A 26,755-nucleotide genomic window follows, 5' to 3' on the forward strand; every position below is an offset into this window, starting at 1 on the left:
TTTTTGCCCCCTCCCCCACCCTATGATTCACTTCCGCTTCCATGGTTCCATCCGCTGCCAGATCCACTCCCAGATATCTAAAACACTTTACTTCCTCCAGTTTTTCTCCTTTCAAACTTACCTCCCAGTTGACTTAACCCTCAACCCTACTGTACCTAGTAACCTTGCTCTTATTCACATTTACTCTTAACTTTCTTCATTCACACACTTTACCAAACTCAGTCACCAGCTTCTGCAGTTTCTCACATGAATCAGCCACCAGCGCTGTATCATCAGCAAACAACTGACTCGCTTCCCAAGCTCTCTCATCCACAACAGACTGCATACTTGCCCCTCTTTCCAAAACTCTTGCATTCACCACCCTAACAACCCCATCCATAAACAAATTAAACAACCATGGAGACATGACACACCCCTGCCACAAAACTACACTCACTGAGAACCAATCACTTTCCTCTTTTCCTAGACGTACGCATGCATTACATCCTCGATAACAACTTTTCACTGCTTCTAACAAATTGCCTCCCACACCATATATTCTTAATACCTTCCACAGAGCACCTGTATCAACTCTATCATATGCCTTCTCCACATCCATAAATGCTACATACAAATCCATTTACTTTTCTAAGTATTTCTCACATACATTCTTCAAAGCAAACACCTGATCCACACATCCTCTACCACTTCTGAAACCACACTGCTCTACCCCAATCTGATGCTCTGTACATGCCTTCACCCTCTCAGTCAATACCCTCCCATATAATTTACCAGGAATACTCAACAAACTTATACCTCTGTAATTTGAGCACTCACTCTTATCCCCTTTGCCTTTGTACAATGGCACTATGCAAGCATTCCACCAATCCTCAGGCACCTCACCATGAGTCATACATACATTAAATAACCTTACCAACCAGTCAACAATACAGTCACCCCCTTTTTTAATAAATTCCACCTCAGTGCTCAAATTTGATAGGTATAAATTTGTTGAGTATTCCTGGTAAATTATATGGGAGGGTATTGATTGAGAGGGTGAAGGCATGTACAGAGCATCAGATTGGGGTAGAGTAGTGTGGTTTCAGAAGTGGTAGAGGATGTGTGGATCAGGTGTTTGCTTTGAAGAATGTATGTGAGAAATACTTAGAAAAGCAAATGGATTTGTATGTAGCATTTATGGATCTGGAGAAGGCATATGATAGAGTTGATAAAGATGCTCTGTGGAAGGTATTAAGAATATATGGTGTGGGAGGCAAGTTGTTAGAAGCAGTGAAAAGTTTTTATCAAGGATGTAAGGCATGTGTACGTGTAGGAAAAGAGGAAAGTGATTGGTTCTCAGTGAATGTAGGTTTGCGGCAGGGGTGTGTGATGTCTCCATGGTTGTTTAATTTGTTTATGGATGGGGTTGTTAGGGAGGTGAATGCAAGAGTTTTGGAAAGAGGGGCAAGTATGAAGTCTGTTGTGGATGAGAGAGCTTGGGAAATGAGTCAGATGTTGTTCGCTGATGATACAGCCCTGGTGACTGATTCATGTGAGAAACTGCAGAAGCTGGTGACTGAGTTTGGTAAAGTGTGTGAAAGAAGAAAGTTAAGAGTAATTGTGAATAAGAGCAATGTTATTAGGTACAGTAGGGTTGAGGGTCAAGGCAATTGGGAGGTAAGTTTGAATGGAGAAAAACTGAGGAAGTAAAGTGTTTTAGATATCTGGGAGTGGATCTGGCAGCGTATGGAACCATGGAAGCGGAAGTGATCATAGGGTGGGGGAGGGGGCGAAAATTCTGGGAGCCTTGAAGAACGTGTGGAAGTCGAGAACATTATCTCGGAAAGCAAAAATGGGTATGTTTGAAGGAATAGTGGTTCCAACAATGTTGTATGGTTGCGAGGCGTGGGCTCTGGATAGAGTTGTGCGCAGGAGGATGGATGTGTTGGAAATGAGATGTTTGAGGACAATGTGTGGTGTGAGGTGGTTTGATCGAGTAAGTAACGTAAGGGTAAGAGAGATGTGTGGAAATAAAAAGAGCGTGGTTGAGAGAGCAGAAGAGGGTGTTTTGAAATGGTTTGGGCACATGGAGAGAATGAGTGAGGAAAGATTGACCAAGAGGATATATGTGTCAGAGGTAGAGGGAATGAGAAGTGGGAGACCAAATTGGAGGTGGAAAGATGGAGTGAAAAAGATTTTGTGTGATCGGGGCCTGAACATGCAGGAGGGTGAAAGGCGGGCAAGGAATAGAGTGAATTGGATCGATGTGGTATACCGGGGTTGATGTGCTGTCAGTGGATTGAATCAGGGCATGTGAAGCGTCTGGGGTAAACCATGGAAAACTGTGTAGGTATGTATATTTGCCTGTGTGGACGTGTATGTATATGCATGTGTGTGGGTGTGGGTTGGGCCATTTCTTTTGTCTGTTTCCTTGTGCTACCTCGCAAACGCGAGAGACAGCGACAAAGCAAAAAGAAAAAAAATATATTATTTATATATATATATATATATATATATATATATATATATATATATATATATATAAATTGACTTGAGGGTCAAGTCAATTGGGAGGTGAGTTTGAATGGAGAAAAACTGGAGGAAGTGAAGTGTTTTAGATATCCGGGAGTGGATCTGGCAGCGGATGGAACCATGGAAGCGGAAGTGGATCATAGGGTGGGGGAGGGGGCGAAAATCCTGGGAGCCTTGAAGAATGTGTGGAAGTCGAGAACATTATCTCGGAAAGCAAAAATGGGTATGTTTGAAGGAATAGTGGTTCCAACAATGTTGTATGGTTGCGAGGCGTGGGCTATGGATAGAGTTTTGCGCAGGAGGATGGATGTGCTGGAAATGAGATGTTTGAGGACAATGTGTGGTGTGAGGTGGTTTGATTGAGTGAGTAACGTAAGGGTAAGAGAGATGTGTGGAAATAAAAAGAGCGTGGTTGAGAGAGCAGAAGAGGGTGTTTTGAAGTGGTTTGGGCACATGGAAAGAATGAGTGAGGAAAGATTGACCAAGAGGATATATGTGTCGGAGGTGGAGGGAAAGAGGAGAAGAGGGAGACCAAATTGGAGGTGGAAAGATGGAGTGAAAAAGATTTTGTGTGATCGGGGCCTGAACATGCAGGAGGGTGAAAGGAGGGCAAGGAATAGAGTGAATTGGAGCGATGTGGTATACCGGGGTTGACGTGCTGTCAGTGGATTGAATCAAGGCATGTGAAGCGTCTGGGGTAAACCATGGAAAGCTGTGTAGGTATGTATATTTGCATGTGTGGACGTATGTATATACATGTGTATGGGGGTGGTTGGGCCATTTCTTTCGTCTGTTTCCTTGCGCTACCTCGCAAACGCGGGAGACAGCGAGAAAGTATAATAAAAAAAAAAAATAATATATATATATTTTTTTTTTTCATACTATTCGCCATTTCCCGCGATAGCGAGGTAGCGTTAAGAACAGAGGACTGGGCCTTTGAGGAATATCCTCACCTGGACCTCTTCTCTGTTCCTTCTTTTGGAAAAAAAGAAAAAAAAAAAAAAAAGAGAGGGGAGGATTTCCAGCCCCCCGCTCCCTTCCCTTTTAGTCGCCTTCTACGACACGCAGGGAATACGTGGGGAGTGTTCTTTCTCCCCTATCCCCAGGGAATATATATATATATATATATATATATATATATATATATATATATATATATATATATATATATATATATATATATATATATCCTTTGGAGGAAGGTCTGAGCAGTAATTTGTCTCTACAGAACAAAGTTAATAACGAGAGTTGCAGGTGTTTGCCTACATGGCATCTGTACCTGGAAGTACACAAGTCTAAATGAAAGCTTCCTCTAGATCTTAGAAATTATGCGACATATTACCTATGTGTACAGCGAGTGAGGACACTCTGCTTGTTTTTCAAGGGACAAAGGACGAACAGAAGAATTCAAAACAAGAAATTAAATAGTTATGCGGTATACGGGGAGAAACTTGCTATTGATGGGTTGAATAAAGTAGACTGAGGACTTTACTTAGGTTTTGGTACTTTATATTTGATCGCATATGATTTCGTTGTTTGTCTCCTAACACAAAGTAGGAAGGCAAAAGAGATCATTCAAAGAAGACATTTATGAATACAACACGACAAATACCGTTTCACCATATCCCAAGACTCTTCATGCCCACATTCCACTACCATGAAGATCACACCGAACACTTACTACACGTAACGCACACCACACAACCTCAACACTTCATGACATGTGCTCTCGACCAGTGGACGTGTCCACCTTCCCGAGTGATGCAGGAGCCACACGAAGATAAAAAGGACTCTCGAGGCAGGATGATATAGTAAGGTATACATACATATATATATTTATATTTATTTATTATACTTTGTCGCTGTCTCCCGCGTTTGCGAGGTAGCGCAAGGAAACAAACGAAAGAAATGGCCCAACCCCCCCCCCCATACTCATGTATATACATACGTCCACACACGCAAATATACATACCTACACAGCTTTCCATGGTTTACCCCAGACGCTTCACATGCCTTGATTCAATCCACTGACAGCACGTCAACCCCGGTATACCACATCGATCCAATTCACTCTATTCCTTGCCCTCCTTTCACCCTCTTGCATGCTCAGGCCCCGATCACACAAAATCTTTTTCACTCCATCTTTCCACCTCCAATTTGGTCTCCCTCTTCTCCTTGTTCCCTCCACCTCCGACACATATATCCTCTTCGTCAATCTTTCCTCACTCATCCTCTCCATGTGCCCAAACCACTTCAAAACACCCTCTTCTGCTCTCTCAACCACGCTCTTTTTATTTCCACACATCTCTCTTACCCTTACGTTACTCACTCGATCAAACCACCTCACACCACACATTGTCCTCAAACATCTCATTTCCAGCACATCCATCCTCCTGCGCACAACTCTATCCATAGCCCACGCCTCGCAACCATACAACATTGTTGGAACCACTATTCCTTCAAACATACCCATTTTTGCTTTCCGAGATAATGTTCTCGACTTCCACACATTCTTCAAGGCCCCCAGGATTTTCGCCCCCTCCCCCACCCTATGATCCACTTCCGCTTCCATGGTTCCATCCGCTGCCAGATCCACTCCCAGATATCTAAAACACTTCACTTCCTCCAGTTTTTCTCCATTCAAACTCACCTCCCAATTGACTTGACCCTCAACCCTACTGTACCTGATAACCTTGCTCTTATTCTTATTTACTCTTAACTTTCTTCTTCCACACACTTTTCCAAACTCAGTCACCAGCTTCTGCAGTTTCTCACATGAATCAGCCACCAGCGCTGTATCATCAGCGAACAACAACTGACTCACTTCCCAAGCTCTCTCATCCCCAACAGACTTCATACTTGCCCCTCTTTCCAAAACTCTTGCATTTACCTCCCTAACAACCCCATCCATAAACAAATTAAACAACCATGGAGACATCACACACCCCTGCCGCAAACCTACATTCACTGAGAACCAATCACTTTCCTCTCTTCCTACACGTACACATGCCTTACATCCTCGATGAAAACTTTTCACTGCTTCTAACAACTTGCCTCCCACACCATATATTCTTAATACCTTCCACAGAGCATCTCTATCAACTCTATCATATGCCTTCTCCAGATCCATAAATGCTACATACAAATCCATTTGCTTTTCTAAGTATTTCTCACATACATTCTTCAAAGCAAACACCTGATCCACACATCCTCTACCACTTCTGAAACCACACTGCTCTTCCCCAATCTGATGCTCTGTACATGCCTTCACCCTCTCAATCAATACCCTCCCATATAATTTACCAGGAATACTCAACAAACTTATACCTCTGTAATTTGAGCACTCACTCTTATCCCCTTTGCCTTTGTACAATGGCACTATGCACGCATTCCGCCAATCCTCAGGCACCTCACCATGAGTCATACATACATTAAATAACCTTACCAACCAGTCAACAATACAGTCACCCCCTTTTTTAATAAATTCCACTGCAATACCATCCAAACCTGCTGCCTTGCCGGCTTTCATCTTCCGCAAAGCTTTCACTACCTCTTCTCTGTTTACCAAATCATTTTCCCTAACCCTCTCACTTTGCACACCACCTCGACCAAAACACCCTATATCTGCCACTCTATCATCAAACACATTCAACAAACCTTCAAAATACTCACTCTATCTCCTTCTCACATCACCACTACTTGTTATCACCTCCCCACTTGCGCCCTTCACCGAAGTTCCCATTTGCTCCCTTGTCTTACGCACTTTATTTACCTCCTTCCAGAACATCTTTTTATTCTCCCTAAAATTTAATGATACTCTCTCACCCCAACTCTCATTTGCCCTTTTTTTCACCTCTTGCACCTTTCTCTTGACCTCCTGTCTCTTTCTTTTATACATCTCCCACTCAATTGCATTTTTTCCCTGCAAAAATCGTCCAAATGCCTCTCTCTTCTCTTTCACTAATACTCTTACTTCTTCATCCCACCACTCACTACCCTTTCTAATCAACCCACCTCCCACTCTTCTCATGCCACAAGCATCTTTTGCGCAATCCATCACTGATTCCCTAAATACATCCCATTCCTCCCCCACTCCCCTTACTTCCATTGTTCTCACCTTTTTCCATTCTGTACTCAGTCTCTCCTGGTACTTCCTCACACAGGTCTCCTTCTCAAGCTCACTTACTCTCACCACCCTCTTCACCCCAACATTCACTCTTCTTTTCTGAAAACCCATACAAATCTTCACCTTAGCCTCCACAAGATAATGATCAGACATCCCTCCAGTTGCACCTCTCAGCACATTAACATCCAAAAGTCTCTCTTTCGCACGCCTGTCAATTAACACGTAATCCAATAACGCTCTCTGGCCATCTCTCCTACTTACATAAGTATACTTATGTATATCTCGCTTTTTAAACCAGGTATTCCCAATCATCAGTCCTTTTTCAGCACATAAATCTACAAGCTCTTCACCATTTCCATTTACAACACTGAACACCCCATGTATACCAATTATTCCCTCAACTGCCACATTACTCACCTTTGCATTCAAATATATATGTATGTATGTATGTATGTACATGTGTGTGGGGGAGGGTTGGGCCGTTTCTTTCGTCTGTTTCCTTGCGCTACCTCGCAGGCGCGGGAGACAGCGACGGGGCAAAGTGAATAAATAGATAAATATATATAGGGGAGAAAGAATACTTCCCATGTATTCCCTGCATGTCGTAGAAGGCGACTAAAAGGGAAGGGAGCGGGGGGCTGGAAATCCTCCCCTCTCATTTTTTTTTTTTTTTAAATTTTCCAAAAGAAGGAACAGAGAAGGGGGCCATATGAGGATATTCCCTCAAAGGCCGAGTCCTCTGTTCTTAACGCTACCTCGCTAATGCGGGAAATGGCGAATAGTATGAAAAAAAAAAAAATATATATATATATATATATATATATATATATATATATATATATATATATATATATATATATAAATATATATATATATTTTTTTTTTTTTTTTTTTTATACTTTGTCGCTGTCTCCCGCGTTTGCGAGGTAGCGCAAGAAAACAGACGAAAGAAATGGCCCAACCCACCCCCATACACATGTATATACACACGTCCACACACGCAAATATACATACCTACACAGCTTTCCATGGTTTACCCCGGACGCTTCACATGCCTTGATTCAATCCACTGACAGCACGTCAACCCCTGTATACCACATCGCTCCAATTCACTCTATTCCTTGCCCTCCTTTCACCCTCCTGCATGTTCAGGCCCCGATCACACAAAATCCTTTTCACTCCATCTTTCCACCTCCAATTTGGTCTCCCTCTTCTCCTCGTTCCCTCCACCTCCGACACATATATCCTCTTGGTCAATCTTTCCTCACTCATTCTCTCCATGTGCCCAAACCATTTCAAAACACCCTCTTCTGCTCTCTCAACCACGCTCTTTTTATTTCCACACATCTCTCTTACCCTTACGTTACTCACTCGATCAAACCACCTCACACCACACATTGTCCTCAAACATCTCATTTCCAGCACATCCATCCTCCTGCGCACAACTCTATCCATAGCCCACGCCTCGCAACCATACAACATTGTTGGAACTACTATTCCTTCAAACATACCCATTTTTGCTTTCCGGGATAATGTTCTCGACTTCCACACATTTTTCAAGGCTCCCAAAATTTTCGCCCCCTCCCCCACCCTATGATCCACTTCCGCTTCCATGGTTCCAGTAAGCATCTGGAACGTCAAAGCAGCACAGCTCTCCTAAGTGATGCTACTACGTTTGTGAATCAACAACCATTACAATACAAACCTCGCCAGGTGGTAGAGTGACCCGCAGTGTATCGAGACAGACTTCCCCAGAACTTTTTTAAAGGGGAAGTAAATGTTTATAGTTGTGTTACTGGAGTGATAGTTTTCATACATGGTGCTCTGACAAGAAAATAGTGAAATTGGAAAAAAATGTAGCTTAGACATCGAAGCTTATTCTTTCATTGAAATGTGAACAAAGGGATTTTTTTTTTTTTTTTCAAAGTGATAGAGATGTAAAGCAAAAAGGTGTTTTTCATAAATGTACTGGAAAAGTTGAGGTCCACATAAATTTTTGGTCTGTCAAGGCTTTATTATGGCGGATGACCAACTACGAACCCTCATGTATCCAAGGTATGGTTGTACTTTGTGTAATGAAGAAAATTGAGAAACATCATAAGCCAGTATTCCTGTTTCATGATAAGAGAAGTGGACCAGACAGTATGATACAGTGGTTAAATTGATGAAAACTACTATTGACGTTTGTGTAAATAAATTATACATTTCACCTTTTCCATAGCCAGAGGTTGAACCATTATGTGACATTCATTTTTCATTTCATTTCAAGCTAGAAGTTTCAGTTTTCTAAATTATTTCTTACTTTTTTCATATGTATATATATGTATATGTGTGTATGTGTGTATATGTGCGTATGTATGTGTATGTATGTATATATATATATATATATATATATATATATATATATATATATATATATATATATATATATATATGGTAGCGCAAGGAAACAGACGAAAGAAATGGCCCAACCCCCCCCCATACACATGTATATACATACGTCCACACACGCAAATATACATACCTACACAGCTTTCCATGGTTTACCCCAGACGCTTCACATGCCTTGATTCAATCCACTGACAGCACGTCAACCCCGGTATACCACATCGCTCCAATTCACTCTATCCCTTGCCCTCCTTTCACCCTCCTGCATGTTCAGGCCCCGATCACACAAAATCTTTTTCACTCCATCTTTCCACCTCCAATTTGGTCTCCCTCTTCTCCTCGTTCCCTCCACCTCCGACACATATATCCTCTTGGTCAATCTTTCCTCACTCATTCTCTCCATGTGCCCAAACCACTTCAAAACACCCTCTTCTGCTCTCTCAACCTCGCAAACGCAAACGCGGGAGACAGCGACAAAGTATAAAAAAAAAAAAAAAAAAAAAAAATATATATATATATATATATATATTATCCTTGGGGCTAGGGGTGAAAGAATACTTCCCACGCATTCCTCGCGTGTCGTAGAAGGCGACTAGAGGGGATGGGAGCGGGGGGGGGGGGGGGGGGGGGGGGGGGGGGGTAAAAATCCTCCCCTCCTTGTATTTTTTTAACTTTCTAAAATGGGAAACAGAAAAAGGAGTCACGCGTGGAGTGCTCATCCTCTTCGAAGGCTCAGACTGGGGTGTCTAAATGTGTGTGAATGTAACCAAGATGTGAAAAAAGGAGAGATAGGTAGTATGTTTGAGGAAAGGAACCTGGATGTTTTGGCTCTGAGTGAAACGAAGCTCAAGGGTAAAGGGGAAGAGTGGTTTGGGAATGTCTTGGGAGTAAAGTCAGGGGTTAGTGAGAGGACAGGAGCAAGGGAAGGAGTAGCAGTACTCCTGAAACAGGAGTTGTGGGAGTATGTGATAGAATGTAAGAAAGTAAATTCTCGATTAATATGGGTAAAACTGAAAGTTGATGGAGAGAGATGGGTGATTATTGGTGCATATGCACCTGGGCATGAGAAGAAAGATCATGAGAGGCAAGTGTTTTGGGAGCAGCTGAATGAGTGTGTTAGTGGTTTTGATGCACGAGACCGGGTTATAGTGATGGGTGATTTGAATGCAAAGGTGAGTAATGTGGCAGTTGAGGGAATAATTGGTATACATGGGGTGTTCAGTGTTGTAAATGGAAATGGTGAAGAGCTTGTAGATTTATGTGCTGAAAAAGGACTGGTTATTGGGAATACCTGGTTTAAGAAGAGAGATATACATAAGTATATGTATGTAAGTAGGAGAGATGGCCAGAGAGCGTTATTGGATTACGTGTTAATTGACAGGCGCGTGAAAGAGAGACTTTTGGAGGTTAATGTGCTGAGAGGTGCAACTGGAGGGATGTCTGATCATTATCTTGTGGAGGCTAAGGTGAAGATTTGTATGGGTTTTCAAAAAAGAAGAGTGAATGTTGGGGTGAACAGGGTGGTGAGAGTAAGTGAGCTTGGGAAGGAGACTTGTGTGAGGAAGTACCAGGAGAGACTAAGTACAGAATGGAAAAAGGTGAGAACAATGGAAGTAAGGGGAGTGGGGGAGGAATGGGATGTATTTAGGGAATCAGTGATGGATTGCGCAAAAGATGCTTGTGGCATGAGAAGAGTGGGAGGTGGGTTGATTAGAAAGGGTAGTGAGTGGTGGGATGAAGAAGTAGGATTATTAGTGAAAGAGAAGAGAGAGGCGTTTGGACGATTTTTGCAGGGAAAAAATGCAATTGAGTGGGAGATGTATAAAAGAAAGAGACAGGAGGTCAAGAGAAAGGTGCAGGAGGTGAAAAAGAGGGCAAATGAGAGTTGGGGTGAGAGAGTATCATTAGATTTTAGGGAGAATAAAAAAGATGTTCTGGAAGGAGGTAAATAAAGTGCGTAAGACAAGGGAGCAAATGGGAACTTCAGTGAAGGGCGCAAATGGGGAGGTGATAACAAGTAGTGGTGATGTGAGAAGGAGATGGAGTGAGTATTTTGAAGGTTTGTTGAATGTGTTTGATGATAGAGTGGCAGATATAGGGTGTTTTGGTCGAGGTGGTGTGCAAAGTGAGAGGGTTAGGGAAAATGATTTGGTAGACAGAGAAGAGGTAGTAAAAGCTTTGCGGAAGATGAAAGCCGGCAAGGCAGCAGGTTTGGATGGTATTGCAGTGGAATTTATTAAAAAAGGGGATGACTGTATTGTTGACTGGTTGGTAAGGTTATTTAATGTATGTATGACTCATGGTGAGGTGCGTGAGGATTGGCGGAATGCGTGCATAGTGCCATTGTACAAAGGCAAAGGGGATAAGAGTGAGTGCTCAAATTAAAGAGGTATAAGCTTGTTGAGTATTCCTGGTAAATTATATGGGAGGGTATTGATTGAGAGGGTGAAGGCATGTACAGAGCATCAGATTGGGGAAGAGCAGTGTGGTTTCAGAAGTGGTAGAGGATGTGTGGATCAGGTGTTTGCTTTGAAGAATGTATGTGAGAAATACTTAGAAAAGCAAATGGATTTGTATGTAGCATTTATGGATCTGGAGAAGGCATATGATAGAGTTGATAGAGATGCTCTGTGGAAGGTATTAAGAATATATGGTGTGGGAGGCAAGTTGTTATAAGCAGTGAAAAGTTTTTATCGAGGATGTAAGGCATGTGTACGTGTAGGAAGAGAGGAAAGTGATTGGTTCTCAGTGAATGTAGGTTTGCGGCAGGGGTGTGTGATGTCTCCATGGTTGTTTAATTTGTTTATGGATGGGGTTGTTAGGGAGGTAAATGCAAGAGTTTTGGAAAGAGGGGCAAGTATGAAGTCTGTTGGGGATGAGAGAGCTTGGGAAGTGAGTCAGTTGTTGTTCGCTGATGATACAGCGCTGGTGGCTGATTCATGTGAGAAAGTGCAGAAGCTGGTGACTGAGTTTGGAAAAGTGTGTGGAAGAAGAAAGTTAAGAGTAAATGTGAATAAGAGCAAGGTTATTAGGTACAGTAGGGTTGAGGGTCAAGTCAATTGGGAGGTGAGTTTGAATGGAGAAAAACTGGAGGAAGTGAAGTGTTTTAGATATCTGGGAGTGGATCTGGCAGCGGATGGAACCATGGAAGCGGAAGTGGATCATAGGGTGGGGGAAGGGGCGAAAATCCTGGGGGCCTTGAAGAATGTGTGGAAGTCGAGAACATTATCTCGGAAAGCAAAAATGGGTATGTTTGAAGGAATAGTGGTTCCAACAATGTTGTATGGTTGCGAGGCGTGGGCTATGGATAGAGTTGTGCGCAGGAGGATGGATGTGCTGGAAATGAGATGTTTGAGGACAATGTGTGGTGTGAGGTGGTTTGATCGAGTGAGTAACGTAAGGGTAAGAGAGATGTGTGGAAATAAGAAGAGCGTGGTTGAGAGAGCAGAAGAGGGTGTTTTGAAGTGGTTTGGGCACATGGAGAGGATGAGTGAGGAAAGATTGACCAAGAGGATATATGTGTCGGAGGTGGAGGGAACAAGGAGAAGAGGGAGACCAAATTGGAGGTGGAAAGATGGAGTGAAAAAGATTTTGTGTGATCGGGGCCTGAACATGCAGGAGGGTGAAAGGAGGGCAAGGAATAGAGTGAATTGGAGCGATGTGGTATACCGGGGTTGACGTGCTGTCAGTGGATTGAAGCAGGGCATGTGAAGCGTCTGGGGTAAACCATGGAAAGCTGTGTAGGTATGTATATTTGCGTGTGTGGACGTATGTATATACATGTGTATGGGGGGGGGTTGGGCCATTTCTTTCGTCTGTTTCCTTGCGCTACCTTGCAAACGCGGGAGACAGCGACAAAGTATAATATATAAAATAATATATATATATATATATATATATATATATATATATATATATATATATATATATCACATGAATTAGCCACTAGCGCTGTATCATCAGCGAACAACAACTGACTTGCTTCCCAACCCCTCTCATCCACAAGAGACTGCATACCTGCCCCTCTCTCCAAAACGCTTGGATTCACCTCCCTAAGCACTCCATCCATAAACAAATTAAACAACTATGGTGACATCACGCACCCATGCCGCTACATACAAATCCATCTGTTTTTCTAAGTATTTTTCACCTACATTCTTCAAAGCACACACCTGATCCACACATCCTCTGCCATTTCTGAAACCACACTGCTCTTCCCCAATCTGATTCTCTGTACATGCATTGACCCTCTCAATCAATACGCTCCCATATAATTTTCCAGGAATACTCAACAAACTTATACCTCTGTAATTTATCCCCTTTATCCCCTTTGCTTTTGTACAATGGCGCTATGCATGCATAATCGTAGGAGGCGACTAAAGGTTACAGGAGTGGGGGCTAGAAACCCTCCCCTCCTTGTATTTTAACTTTCTAAAAGGGGAAACAGAAGAAGGAGTCAGGCAGGGAGTGCTCATCCTCCTTGAAGGCTCAGATTGGGATGTCTAAATGTGTGTGGATGTAACCAACATGAGAAAAAAGGAGAGTTGGTGGTATGTTTGAGGAAAGGAACCTGGATGTTTTGGCTCTGAGAGAAACAAAGCTTAAGAGTAAAGGGGATGAGTGGTTTGGGAATGTTTTGGGAGTAAAGTCAGGGGTTGGTGAGAGGACAACAGCAAGGGAAGGAGTAGCATTACTCCTGAAACAGGAGTGGTGGGAGTATGTGATAGAGTGTAAGAAAGTAAACTTTAGATTGATATGGGTAAAAGTGAAAGTGGATGGAGAGAGATGGGTGATTATTGGTGCATATGCACCTTGGCATGAGAAGAAAGATCATGAGAGGCAAGTGTTTTGGGAGCAGCTAAGTGAGTGTGTTAGTTTTGATGCACGAGACTGGGTATACCTATGTAAGTAGGAGAGATGGCGAGAGAGCATTATTGGATTACGTGTTAATTGATAGGCACGCAAAAGGGTGACTTTTGGATGTTTAATGTGCTGAGAGGTGCAACTGGAGGGATGTCTGATCATTAACTTGTGGAGGCGAAGGTGAAGATTTATAGAGGTTTTCAGAAAAGAAGAGAGATTGTTGGGGTGAAGAGAGTGGTGAGAGTAAGCGAGATTGAGCGAGCGTGGGAAAGAAAACTGTGTGAGAAAGTACCAGGAGAGACTGAGTACAAAATGGTAAAAGGTGAGAGCAAAGGATGTAAGGGGAGTGGGGGAGGAATGGGATGCATTTAGGGAAGCAGTGATGGTTTGTGCAAAAGATGCTTGTGGCATGAGAAGCGTGGGAGATGGGCAGATTAGAAAGAGTAGCGAGTGGTGGGATGAAGAAGTAAGATTATTAGTGAAAGAGAAGAGAGAGGCATTTGGACGAGTTTTGCAGGGAAATAATACAAATCACTGGGAGATGTATAAAAGAAAGAGGCAGGAGGTCAAGAGAAAGGTGCAAGAGGTGAAAAAGAGGGCAAATGAGAGTTGGGGTGAGAGAGTATCATTAAATTTCAGGGAGGATAAAAAGATGTTTTGGAAGGAGGTAAATAAAGTGAGTAAGACAAGGGAACCAATGGAAACATCAGTGAAGGGCACTAATGGGGAGGTGATAACAAGTAGTGGTGATGTGAGAAGGAGATGGAGTGAGTATTTTGAAGGTTTGTTGAATGTATTTGATGATAGATTGGCAGATATAGGGTGTTTTGGTCGAGGTGGTGTGCAAAGTGAGAGGGTTAGGGATAATGATTTGGTAAACAGAGAAGAGGTAGTAAAAGCTTTGCGGAAGATGAAAGCCGGCAAGGCAGCGGTTTTGGATGGTATTGCAGTGGAATTTATCAAAAAAGGGGATGACTGTGTTGTTGACTGGTTGGTAAGGTTATTTAATGTATGTATGACTCATGGTGAGGTGCCTGAGGATTGGCGGAATGCTTGCAAAGTGCTATTGTACAAAAGCAAAGGTGATAAGAGTGAGTGCTGAAATTACAGAGGTATAAGTTTGTTGAGTATTCCTGGTAAATTATGTGGGAGGGTATTGATTGAGAGGTGAAGGCATGTACAGAGCATCAGATTGGGGAAGAGCAGTGTTGTTTCAGAAGTGGTAGAGGATGTGTGGATCAGGTGTTTGCTTTGAAGAATGTATGTGAGAAATACTTAGAAAAGCAAATGGATTTGTATGTAGCATTTATGGATCTGAAGAAGGCATATGATAGAGTTTATAGAGATGATCTGTGGAAGGTATTAAGAATATATGGAGTGGGAGGCAAGTTGTTAGAAGCAGTGAAAAGATTTTATTGAGGATGTAAGGCATGTGTATGAGTGGGAAGAGAGGAAAGTGATTGGTTCTCAGTGAATGTCGGTTTGTGGCAGGGGTGTGTGATGTCTCCATGGTCATTAATTTGTTTATGGATGGGGTTGTTAGGGAGGTGAGTGCAAGAGTTTTGGAGAGACGGGCAAGTATGAAGTCTGTTGTGGATGAGAGAGCTTGGGAAGTGAGTCAGTTGTTGTTCGCTGATGATATAGCACTGGTAGCTGATTCGTGTGAGAAACTGCAGAAACTGGTGACTGAGTTTGGTAGTATGTGAAAGAAGAAAGCTGAGAGTAAATGTGAATAAGAGCAAGGTTATTAGGTACAGTAGGGTTGAGGGACAAGTCAGTTGGGAGGTAAGCTTGAATGGAGAAAAACTGGAGAAAGTTAAGTGTTTTAGATATCTGGGAGTGGATTTGGCAGCGGATGGAACCATGGAAGTGGAAGTGAATCATAGGGTGGGGGAGGGGGCGAAAGTTCTGGGAGCATTGGAAAATGTGTGGAAGTCGAGAACGTTATCTTGGAAAGCAAAAATGGGTATGTTTGAAGGAGTAGTGGTTCCAACAATGTTATATGGATGGGAGGCATGGAGTATAGATAGAGTTGTGCAGAGGAGGGTGGTTGTGCTGGAAATGAGATGTTTGAGGACAATATGTGGTGTGAGGTGGTTTGATCGAGTAAGTAATGAAAAGTAAGAGAGATGTATGGTAATAAAAAGATTGTGGTTGAGAGAGCAGAAGAGGGTGTTTTGAAATGGTTTGGTCACATGGAGGAATGAATGAGGAAAGATTGACAAAGAGGATATATGTGTCAGAGGTGGAGGAAACGTGATGTGGGAGACCAAATTGGAGGTGGAAAGATGGAGTGAAAAAGATTTTGAGTGGTCGGGGTCTGAACATGCTGGAGGTTGAAAGGCGTGCAAGGAATAGAGTGAATTGGAACGATGTGGTATAATGTGTTCAACGTGCTGTCGTTGGATTGAACCAGGGCATGTGAAGCGTCTGGGGTAAACCATGGAAAGTTTTGTGGGGCCTGGATGTGGAAAGGAAGCTGTGGTTTCGGTGCATTATACATGACAGCTAGAGACTGAGTGTGAACGAATGTGGCCTTTGTTGTCTTTTCCTAGTACTACCTCGCACACATGCAGGGGGGGGGGGAGAGGGTTTTCATTTCATGTGTGGCAGGGTGGCGATGGGAATGAATAAGGGCAGACATTATGAATAACATACATGTGTATATATGTATATGTATATATGTATACGTTGAGATGTATAGGTGTGTATATGTGCTTGTGTGGACGTGTATGTATATACATTTGTATGTGTGTGGGTTGGGTCATTCTTTCATCTGTTTCCTTGGTCTACCTCACTAACGCGGGAGACAGTGACGAAGTGTGGGCCCAGCCCACCCACATACACATGTATACACGTACGCGTCCAAGCGTGCATATATTTTTTTTTTTTCAAACTATTCGCCATTTCCCGCGTTAGCGAGGTAGCGTTAAGAACAGAGAACTGGGCCACTGAGGGAATATCCTCACCTGGCCCCCTTCTCTGTTCCTTCTTTTGGAAAATTAAAAAAAATTGAGAGGGGAGGATTTCCAGCCCCCCGCTCCCTCCCCTTTTAGTCGCCTTCTACGTGCATATATATACATACCTATACATTTCAACATATACATATATATATACATACATATATACATATACATATACATATATACATATCCCTAGGGATAGGGGAGAAAGAATACTTCCCACGTATTCCCTGCGTGTCGTAGAAGGCAACTAAAAGGGGAGGGAGCAGGTGGCTGCAAATCCTCCCCTCTCTTTTTTTTCAATTTTCCAAAAGAAGGAACAGAGAAGGGGGCCAGGTGAGGATATTCCCTCAAAGGCCCAGTCCTCTGTTCTTAATGCTACCTCGCTAATGCGGGAAATGGCGAATAGTACGAAAGAAAGATATATATATATATATATATATATATATATATATATATATATATATATATATATATATATATATATAGTTTTTTTTTTTTTTTTTTTGCCGCTGTCTCCCGCGTTTGCGAGGTAGCGCAAGGAAACAGACGAAAGAAATGGCCCAACCCACCCCCATACACATGTATATACATACGTCCACACACGCAAATATACATACCTACACAGCTTTCCATGGTTTACCCCAGACGCTTCACATGCCCCGATTCAATCCACTGACAGCACGTCAACCCCGGTATACCACATCGCTCCAATTCACTCTATTCCTTGCCCTCCTTTCACCCTCCTGCATGTTCAGGCCCCGATCACACAAAATCTTTTTCACTCCATCTTTCCACCTCCAATTTGGTCTCCCTCTTCTCCTCGTTCCCTCCACCTCCGACACATATATCCTCTTGGTCAATCTTTCCTCACTCATTCTCTCCATGTGACCAAACCATTTCAAAACACCCTCTTCTGCTCTCTCAACCACGCTCTTTTTATTTCCACACATCTCTCTTACCCTTACGTTACTCGATCAAACCACCTCACACCACACATTGTCCTCAAACATCTCATTTCCAGCACATCCATCCTCCTGCGCACAACTCTATCCATAGCCCACGCCTCGCAACCATACAACATTGTTGGAACCACTATTCCTTCAAACATAGCCATTTTTGCTTTCCGAGATAATGTTCTCGACCTCCACACATTCTTCAAGGCTCCCAGAATTTTCGCCCCCTCCCCCACCCTATGATCCACTTCCGCTTCTATGGTTCCATCCACTGCCAGATCCACTCCCAGATATCTAAAACACTTTACTTCCTCCAGTTTTTCTCCATTCAAACTTACCTCCCAATTGACTTGGACCCTCAACCCTACTGTACCTAATAACCTTGCTCTTATTCACATTTATATATATATATATATATATATATATATATATATATATATATATATATATATATATATATATATATATATATATATAGGTGTGTATATGTGCTTGTGTGGACGTGTATGTATATACATTTGTATGTGTGTGGGTTGGGTCATTCTTTCGTCTGTTTCCTTGGTCTACCTCACTAACGCTTCACTAACGTGAATAAGAGCAAGGTTATTAGGTACAGTAGGGTTGAGGGTCAAGTCAATTGGGAGGTGAGTTTGAATGGAGAAAAACTGGAGGAAGTGAAGTGTTTTAGATATCTGGGAGTGGATCTGGCAGCGGATGGAACCATGGAAGCGGAAGTGGATCATAGGGTGGGGGAGGGGGCGAAAATTCTGGGGGCCTTGAAGAATGTGTGGAAGTCGAGAACATTATCTCGGAGAGCAAAAATGGGTATGTTTGAAGGAATAGTGGTTCCAACAATGTTGTATGGTTGCGAGGCGTGGGCTATGGATAGAGTTGTGCGTAGGAGGATGGATGTGCTGGAAATGAGACGTTTGAGGACAATGTGTGGTGTGAGGTGGTTTGATCGAGTGAGTAACGTAAGGGTAAGAGAGATGTGTGGAAATAAAAAGAGCGTGGTTGAGAGAGCAGAAGAGGGTGTTTTGAAGTGGTTTGGGCACATGGAGAGAATGAGTGAGGAAAGATTGACCAAGAGGATATATGTGTCGGAGGTGGAGGGAACGAGGAGAAGAGGGAGACCAAATTGGAGGTGGAAAGATGGAGTGAAAAAGATTTTGTGTGATCGGGGCCTGAACATGCAGGAGGGTGAAAGGAGGGCAAAGAATAGAGTGAATTGGATCGATGTGGTATACCGGGGTTGACGTGCTGTCAGTGGATTGAATCAAGGCATGTGAAGCGTCTGGGGTAAACCATGGAAAGCTGTGTAGGTATGTATATTTGCGTGTGTGGACGTATGTATATACATGTGTATGGGGGGGGTTGGGCCATTTCTTTCGTCTGTTTCCTTGCGCTACCTCGCAAACGCGGGAGACAGCGACAAAGTATAATAAAAAAAAATAATATATATATATATATATATATATATATATTTATATATGTTCAGTGTTGTAAATGGAAATGGTGAAGAGCTTGTAGATTTATGTGCTGAAAAAGGACTGATGATTGGGAATACCTGGTTTAAAAAGCGAGATATACATAAGTATACTTATGTAAGTAGGAGAGATGGCCAGAGAGCGTTATTGGATTACGTGTTAATTGACAGGCGCGCGAAAGAGAGACTTTTGGATGTTAATGTGCTGAGAGGTGCAACTGGAGGGATGTCTGATCATTATCTTGTGGAGGCTAAGGTGAAGATTTGTATGGGTTTTCAGAAGAGTGAATGTTGGGGTGAAGAGGGTGGTGAGAGTAAGTGAGCTTGGGAAGGAGACTTGTGTGAGGAAGTACCAGGAGAGACTGAGTACAGAATGGAAAAAGGCGAGAACAATGGAAGTAAGGGGAGTGGGGGAGGAATGGGATGTATTTAGGGAATCAGTGATGGATTGCGCAAAAGATGCTTGTGGCATGAGAAGAGTGGGAGGTGGGTTGATTAGAAAGGGTAGTGAGTGGTGGGATGAAGAAGTAAGAGTATTAGTGAAAGAGAAGAGAGAGGCATTTGGACGATTTTTGCAGGGAAAAAATGAAATTGAGTGGGAGACGTATAAAAGAAAGAGACAGGAGGTCAAGAGAAAGGTGCAAGAGGTGAAAAAAAGGGCAAATGAGAATTGGGGTGAGAGAGTATCATTAGATTTTAGGGAGAATAAAAAGATGTTCTGGAAGGAGGTAAATAAAGTGTGTAAGACAAGGGAGCAAATGGGAACTTCAGTGAAGGGCGCAAATGGGGAGGTGATAACAAGTAGTGGTGATGTGAGAAGGAGATGGAGTGAGTATTTTGAAGGTTTGTTGAATGTGTTTGATGATAGAGTGGCAGATATAGGGTGTTTTGGTCGAGGTGGTGTGCAAAGTGCGAGGGTTAGGGAAAATGAGTTGGTAAACAGAGAAGAGGTAGTAAAAGCTTTGCGGAAGATGAAAGCCGGCAAGGCAGCAGGTTTGGATGGTATTGCAGTGGAATTTATTGAAAAAGGGGTTGACTGTATTGTTGACTGGTTGGTAAGGTTATTTAATGTATGTATGACTCATGGTGAGGTGCCTGAGGATTGGCGGAATGCGTGCATAGTGCCATTGTACAAAGGCAAAGGGGATAAGAGTGAGTGCTCAAATTACAGAGGTATAAGTTTGTTGAGTATTCCTGGTAAATTATATGGGAGGGTATTGATTGAGAGGGTGAAGGCATGTACAGAGCATCAGATTGGGGAAGAGCAGTGTGGTTTCAGAAGTGGTAGAGGATGTGTGGATCAGGTGTTTGCTTTGAAGAATGTATGTGAGAAATACTTAGAAAAGCAAATGGATTTGTATGTAGCATTTATGGATCTGGAGAAGGCATATGATAGAGTTGATAGAGATGCTCTGTGGAAGGTATTAAGAATATATGGTGTGGGAGGCAAGTTGTTAGAAGCAGTGAAAAGTTTTTATCGAGGATGTAAGGCATGTGTACGTGTAGGAAGAGAGGAAAGTGATTGGTTCTCAGTGAATGTAGGTTTGCAGCAGGGGTGTGTGATGTCTCCATGGTTGTTTAATTTGTTTATGGATGGGGTTGTTAGGGAGGTGAATGCAAGAGTTTTGGAAAGAGGGGCAAGTATGAAGTCTGTTGGGGATGAGAGAGCTTGGGAAGTGAGTCAGTTGTTGTTCGCTGATGATACAGCGCTGGTGGCTGATTCATGTGAGAAACTGCAGAAGCTGGTGACTGAGTTTGGTAAAGTGTGTGAAAGAAGAAAGTTAAGAGTATAAATGTGAATAAGAGCAAGGTTATTAGGTACAGTAGGGTTGAGGGTCAATTCAATTGGGAGGTGAGTTTGAATGGAGAAAAACTGGAGGAAGTGAAGTGTTTTAGATATCTGGGAGTGGATCTGGCAGCGGATGGAACCATGGAAGCGGAAGTGGATCATAGGGTGGGGGAGGGGGCGAAAATTCTGGGAGCCTTGAAGAATGTGTGGAAGTCGAGAATATTATCTCGGAAAGCAAAAATGGGTATGTTTGAAGGAATAGTGGTTCCAACAATGTTGTATGGTTGCGAGGCGTGGACTATGGATAGAGTTGTGCGCAGGAGGATGGATGTGCTGGAAATGAGATGTTTGAGGACAATGTGTGGTGTGAGGTGGTTTGATCGAGTAACGTAAGGGTAAGAGAGGTGTGTGGAAATAAAAAGAGCGTGGTTGAGAGAGCAGAAGAGGGTGTTTTGAAATGGTTTGGTCACATGGAGAGAATGAGTGAGGAAAGATTGACCAAGAGGATATATGTGTCGGAGGTGGAGGGAACGAGGAGAAGAGGGAGACCAAATTGGAGGTGGAAAGATGGAGTGAAAAAGATTTTGTGTGTTCGGGGCCTGAACATGCAGGAGGGTGAACGGAGGGCAAAGAATAGAGTGAATTGGAGCGATGTGGTATACTGGGGTTGACGTGCTGTCAGTGGATTGAATCAAGGCATGTGTATGGGGGTGGGTTGGGCCATTTCTTTCGTCTGTTTCCTTGCGCTACCTCGCAAACGCGGGAGACAGTGACAAAGCAAAAAAAAAAAATATATAAATATATATATGAATTGGAGCGATGTGGTATACCGGGGTTGACGTGCTGTCAGTGGATTGAAGCAAGGCATGTGAAGCGTCTGGGGTAAACCATGGAAAGCTGTGTAGGTATGTATATTTGCGTGTGTGGACGTATGTATATGCATGTGTATGGGGGGGGTTGGGCCATTTCTTTCGTCTGTTTCCTTGCGCTACCTCGCAAACGCGGGAGACAGCGACAAAGTATAATAAAATAATAAAAAAATATATATATATATATATATATTATCCCTGGGGATAGGGGATGAAGAATACTTCCCGCGTATTCCCTGTGTGTCGTAGAAGGCGACTAAAAGGGGAGGGAGCGGGAGGCTGGAAATCCTCCCCTCTCGTTTTTTTTTTTTTTCCAAAAGAAGGAACAGAGTGGGGCCAGGTGAGGATATTCCACAAAGGTCCAGTCCTCTGTTCTTATCGCTACCTCGCTAATGCGGGAAATGGCGGATAGTTTAAAAGAAGAAAAGAAAAGATATATATATTTTTTTTTTTTTTTTTTTGCTTTGTCGCTGTCTCCCGCGTTTGCGAGGTAGCGCAAGGAAACAGACGAAAGAAATGGCCCAACCCACCCCCATACACATGTATATATATACGTCCACACACGCAAATATACATACCTACACAGCTTTCCATGGTTTACCCCAGACGCTTCACATGCCCCGATTCAATCCACTGACAGCACGTCAACCCCGGTATACCACATCGCTCCAATTCACTCTATTCCTTGCCCTCCTTTCACCCTCCTGCATGTTCAGGCCCCGATCACACAAAATCTTTTTCACTCCATCTTTCCACCTCCAATTTGGTCTCCCTCTTCTCCTCGTTCCCTTCACCTCCGACACATATCCTCTTGGTCAATCTTTCCTCACTCATTCTCTCCATGTGCCCAAACCATTTCAAAACACCCTCTTCTGCTCTCTCAACCACGCTCTTTTTATTTCCACACATCTCTCTTACCCTTACGTTACTTACTCGATCAAACCACCTCACACCACACATTGTCCTCAAACATCTCATTTCCAGCACATCCATCCTCCTGCGCACAACTCTATCCATAGCCCACGCCTCGCAACCATACAACATTGTTGGAACCACTATTCCTTCAAACATACCCATTTTTGCTTTCCGAGATAATGTTCTCGACCTCCACACATTCTTCAAGGCTCCCAGAATTTTCGCCCCCTCCCCCACCCTATGATCCACTTCCACTTCCATGGTTCCATCCGCTGCCAGATCCACTCCCAGATATCTAAAACACTTCACTTCTTCCAGTTTTTCTCCATTCAAACTCACCTCCCAATTGACTTGACCCTGAACCCCACTGTACCTAATAACCTTGCTCGATTCACATTTATGTATATATATATATATGTTAAAATGTACAGGTATGTATATGTGCGTGTGTGGACGTGTATGTATATACAAGTGTATGTGGGTGGGTTGGGCCGTTTGTTCGTCTGTTTCTTTATTATACCTAACTGCTGTTTCCCACATCAGTGAGGTAGTGCAAGTAAACAGACAAAGAATATAGTGTTGGGGGATTTAAATGCAAAGGTGAGTAATGTGACAGTTGAGGGTATAATTGTTGTATATGGGGTATTCATTGTTGTGAATGGATAAGGTGAAGAGCTTCTGGATTTGTGTGCTGGGAAAAGACTGGTGATTTGGAATACCTGGCTGAAAAAGAAAGATATACATAAGTATACATATGTGAGTAGGAGAGATGGTCAAAGAGCATTATTGGATTACGTGTTAATTGATAGATTTATAAAAGAGAGACTTTTGGATGTTAATGTGCTGAGAGGGGCAGCTGGAGGGATGTCTGATCACTATCTTGTAGAGGCGAAGATGAAGATTTGCAGAGGTTTCAAAAAAGCAGAGAGAATATTGGGGAGAAGAGAGTAGTGAGAGTAAGTGAACTTCGAAAGGATACTTGTTTGAGGAAATCGCAGGAGAGATTGAGTGTACAATGGCAAAAGATGAGAGCAAATGATGAGGGAAGTGGGTAAGGAATGGGATGTATTTAGGGGAGCAGTGATGGCATTTGCAAAAGATGCATGTGGAGCTACCCACCCGACAGGAAACAGCCATGCTACCCCCTGCTTCAGCAAGGAAGCACCAGGAAAACATACAAAAAAGGCCACATTCATTCATACTCAGTCTCTAGCTGTCATGTGTAATGCACCGAAACCACAGCTCCCTATCCATATCCATATATTGATAGATAGACATTATATTTAGACATAGATATATATATATATATATATATATATATATATATATATATATATATATATATATATATATATATAGGGGATAGGGGAGAAAGAATACTTCCCACGTATTCCCTGCGTGTTGTAGAAGGCGACTAAAAGGGAAGGGAGCGGGGGGCTGGAAATCCTCCCCTCTCGTTTTTTTTTTTTTTTTTTTTTTTTAATTTTCCAAAAGAAGGAACAGAGAAGAGGTCCAGGTGAGGATATTCCCTCAAAGGCCCAGTCCTCTGTTCTTAACGCTACCTCGCTATCGCGGGAAATAGCAAATAGTATGAAAAAAAAAAATATATATATATATATATATATATATATATATATATATATATATATATACAGTGCATGCCAATGAAGTTAGCATGGGGGAGTTGCAGCACAACCATCAAGGATATACATGAAATATAACTGCGAAAACTTTGTGTTCATCACGAACCAGCACATTATTGGTTTCCCTTTCCTTTTTATCAGAAGATGATATAACAGACGAATTGATTAGCATATGGTAGTTTGTAGGTGTGTCTTTGGAGCCCACATACATGTATTTCTCACTGGAACTGTGTACATAAGTAGTTTTATATTTCACCTCATCTTTTTTTTAGATGATGAACATCTATGTTAATTGTTTTTAGATGGACATTTTATTGTTGTTTTTGTTAAGGAAAAAATGGCCAGAAGAGCGCTGGGGTATATTTATTTGAAGAAAGAAGTTTTGATTGGTGTGTTGGTTCATGATGAACAATGTTAGGTTAAGCAAAATTTATATTATTACTTTGTATATCAAGTTTTCCCAACCATAGGTTGCCCAGCTTTTTTTCTGGTTTTGTGAAGCTTTGAAAACATGCTCATTCTAATGTTTAGGTGCATACTATACAATTTTTAAAGTGTATGGTGTAACTCAAATGTCCTGGATCTTGTCATGCATGTTCAGTTCCACTGACTGCCAATGATGATACCACTCTCTCAAGTTATATTGATTTGTTTTTCATATCTAATAACCCCAGTTTTCTCAGTTACCATATGGTTTTAATAAAAACTTGATTATGAAGAAGGTTATTATTTAAGGATAAGGTCACAGTAACATTAGAAAGATTGAAATTGGCCATCATAAAAAAATCTTAGAAACTACTGGTATGAATGGATAGTTTCTAAGTGTTCATATCAGTAACAGAATTGCACTAAGGAGCATTTTTATAGATATTTCACTTTAGACAAATAAATTAATACATTTCTTGTTTCCTTCTACATCCAGAGGGAGACAGCACTGAGGGTGTGAACGGTAATGCACAAATCACCGGAAATTCCTGAGGGTCAAAGAGAGGCTGTGTGAAGCAGCAGAATGCTTCTGACAGCCAAGGGGATTGCAGCCTTATTTAGGCTTCATTAACAAGAGTTGATATCTTAAAAGAGATTTTGTGCCATGTATCAAAATTGTTTGTTATTAAAATCAGATTGTGCAGTTATACATCACAAAGTTAATTAGACTTGAAAATTTTGAAATATTGTTGAATGTATTCTATAGCTTGAACTTTTTAAATATATCAGTAAATGCTGATTTAAGCACTTTTGTTATCATTACATATTGAGTTTGTTAATTTGAATCCAGTTTTGAGTGATCATATTACTGTAAGTCAAACTTATTACTGTGACTGTGCTTACATCACCATTATGGAAGCCTTCATTACACACAGACAGGAACATTATGTATTTCAGTGTTATGAAGCTTTAGAGATAAACTTGGGACCAAGGTCTCTATTGCAGATGTTATAACTGAAATGCATAATATGCTTCTGTTGTATTATATTATGGTTGCATCCATTCATCATTATTAGATGGTGTATTGGACTGAGTCCCTTTAATTTGACCATATATTTGTACTCATTTGATTTTGATATTGGCACATTACTGTATGTAAAACATATTACTGTGACTGAGCATGCATCATCATTATGGAAGCCTTCATTGACTACAGATAGGAGCATTGTGCATTTCAGTATTATGAAGCTGTAGAGATAAACTTGAGACCAAGGTTTCTATAGCAGATGTTTTAACTGTGATGCATGCCATGCTTCTGTTGTATTATATATCGGTTGCTTCCTTTATCATCATTAGATGCTGTATTAGATTTGTGTGCCTTTGATTTTTACCATACATTTGTACTTAAATAATGATAGTGATATACTTACAAAATATATAACATGTAATTTTGCTAACTTTGTAATGATTTGTCCAGACAAAACATTAATAAAATACATTGAATGGATTTAATTAATTAGTTCATTCCTAACTTATAATCTTCATATATAATATGTGCTTCACAGATAGGGTCTAAAAGATTATCTACCTCAAAAACCATTCTGTATATCATTGTCATCATGCACACTGAAAACTAAGTTTTAAGATCCCTGTGGATTGGGAAGAAAGAATACTTCCCCTTGTGTTTCCAATGTGGTGTAGAAGACAACTGAAGGGGGATGGGAATGGGGGCTGGAAACCCTCCTATCCTTGTATTTTGATTTCCAAAATTTGGAACAGAAGCTGCCAATCTAGGAGTGCTCATTCTCAAAGGCTCAGGC

At 41.9% G+C, this 26,755-nt stretch overlaps 1 protein-coding gene across 2 annotated transcripts in view; it reads left to right on the top strand.

Annotated features, from left to right (window-relative positions):
- Positions 1-26,442, top strand: part of LOC139755445 (methionine-R-sulfoxide reductase B1-like) — a 116,637-nt gene extending 90,195 nt beyond the window's left edge. For both annotated transcript variants that reach the window (XM_071673755.1, XM_071673754.1), the window contains exon 4: positions 25,432-26,442. In XM_071673755.1, coding sequence (XP_071529856.1) covers positions 25,432-25,487 — 56 coding nt within the window. In that variant the 3' untranslated portion in view covers positions 25,488-26,442. The remainder of the gene's footprint in view (positions 1-25,431) is intronic.
- The last annotated feature ends 313 nt before the right edge of the window (positions 26,443-26,755 follow it).

The sequence above is a fragment of the Panulirus ornatus genome, chromosome 19 (assembly GCF_036320965.1).
Source record: "Panulirus ornatus isolate Po-2019 chromosome 19, ASM3632096v1, whole genome shotgun sequence".
In the NCBI taxonomy this organism is placed as follows: Eukaryota; Metazoa; Arthropoda; class Malacostraca; order Decapoda; family Palinuridae; genus Panulirus; species Panulirus ornatus.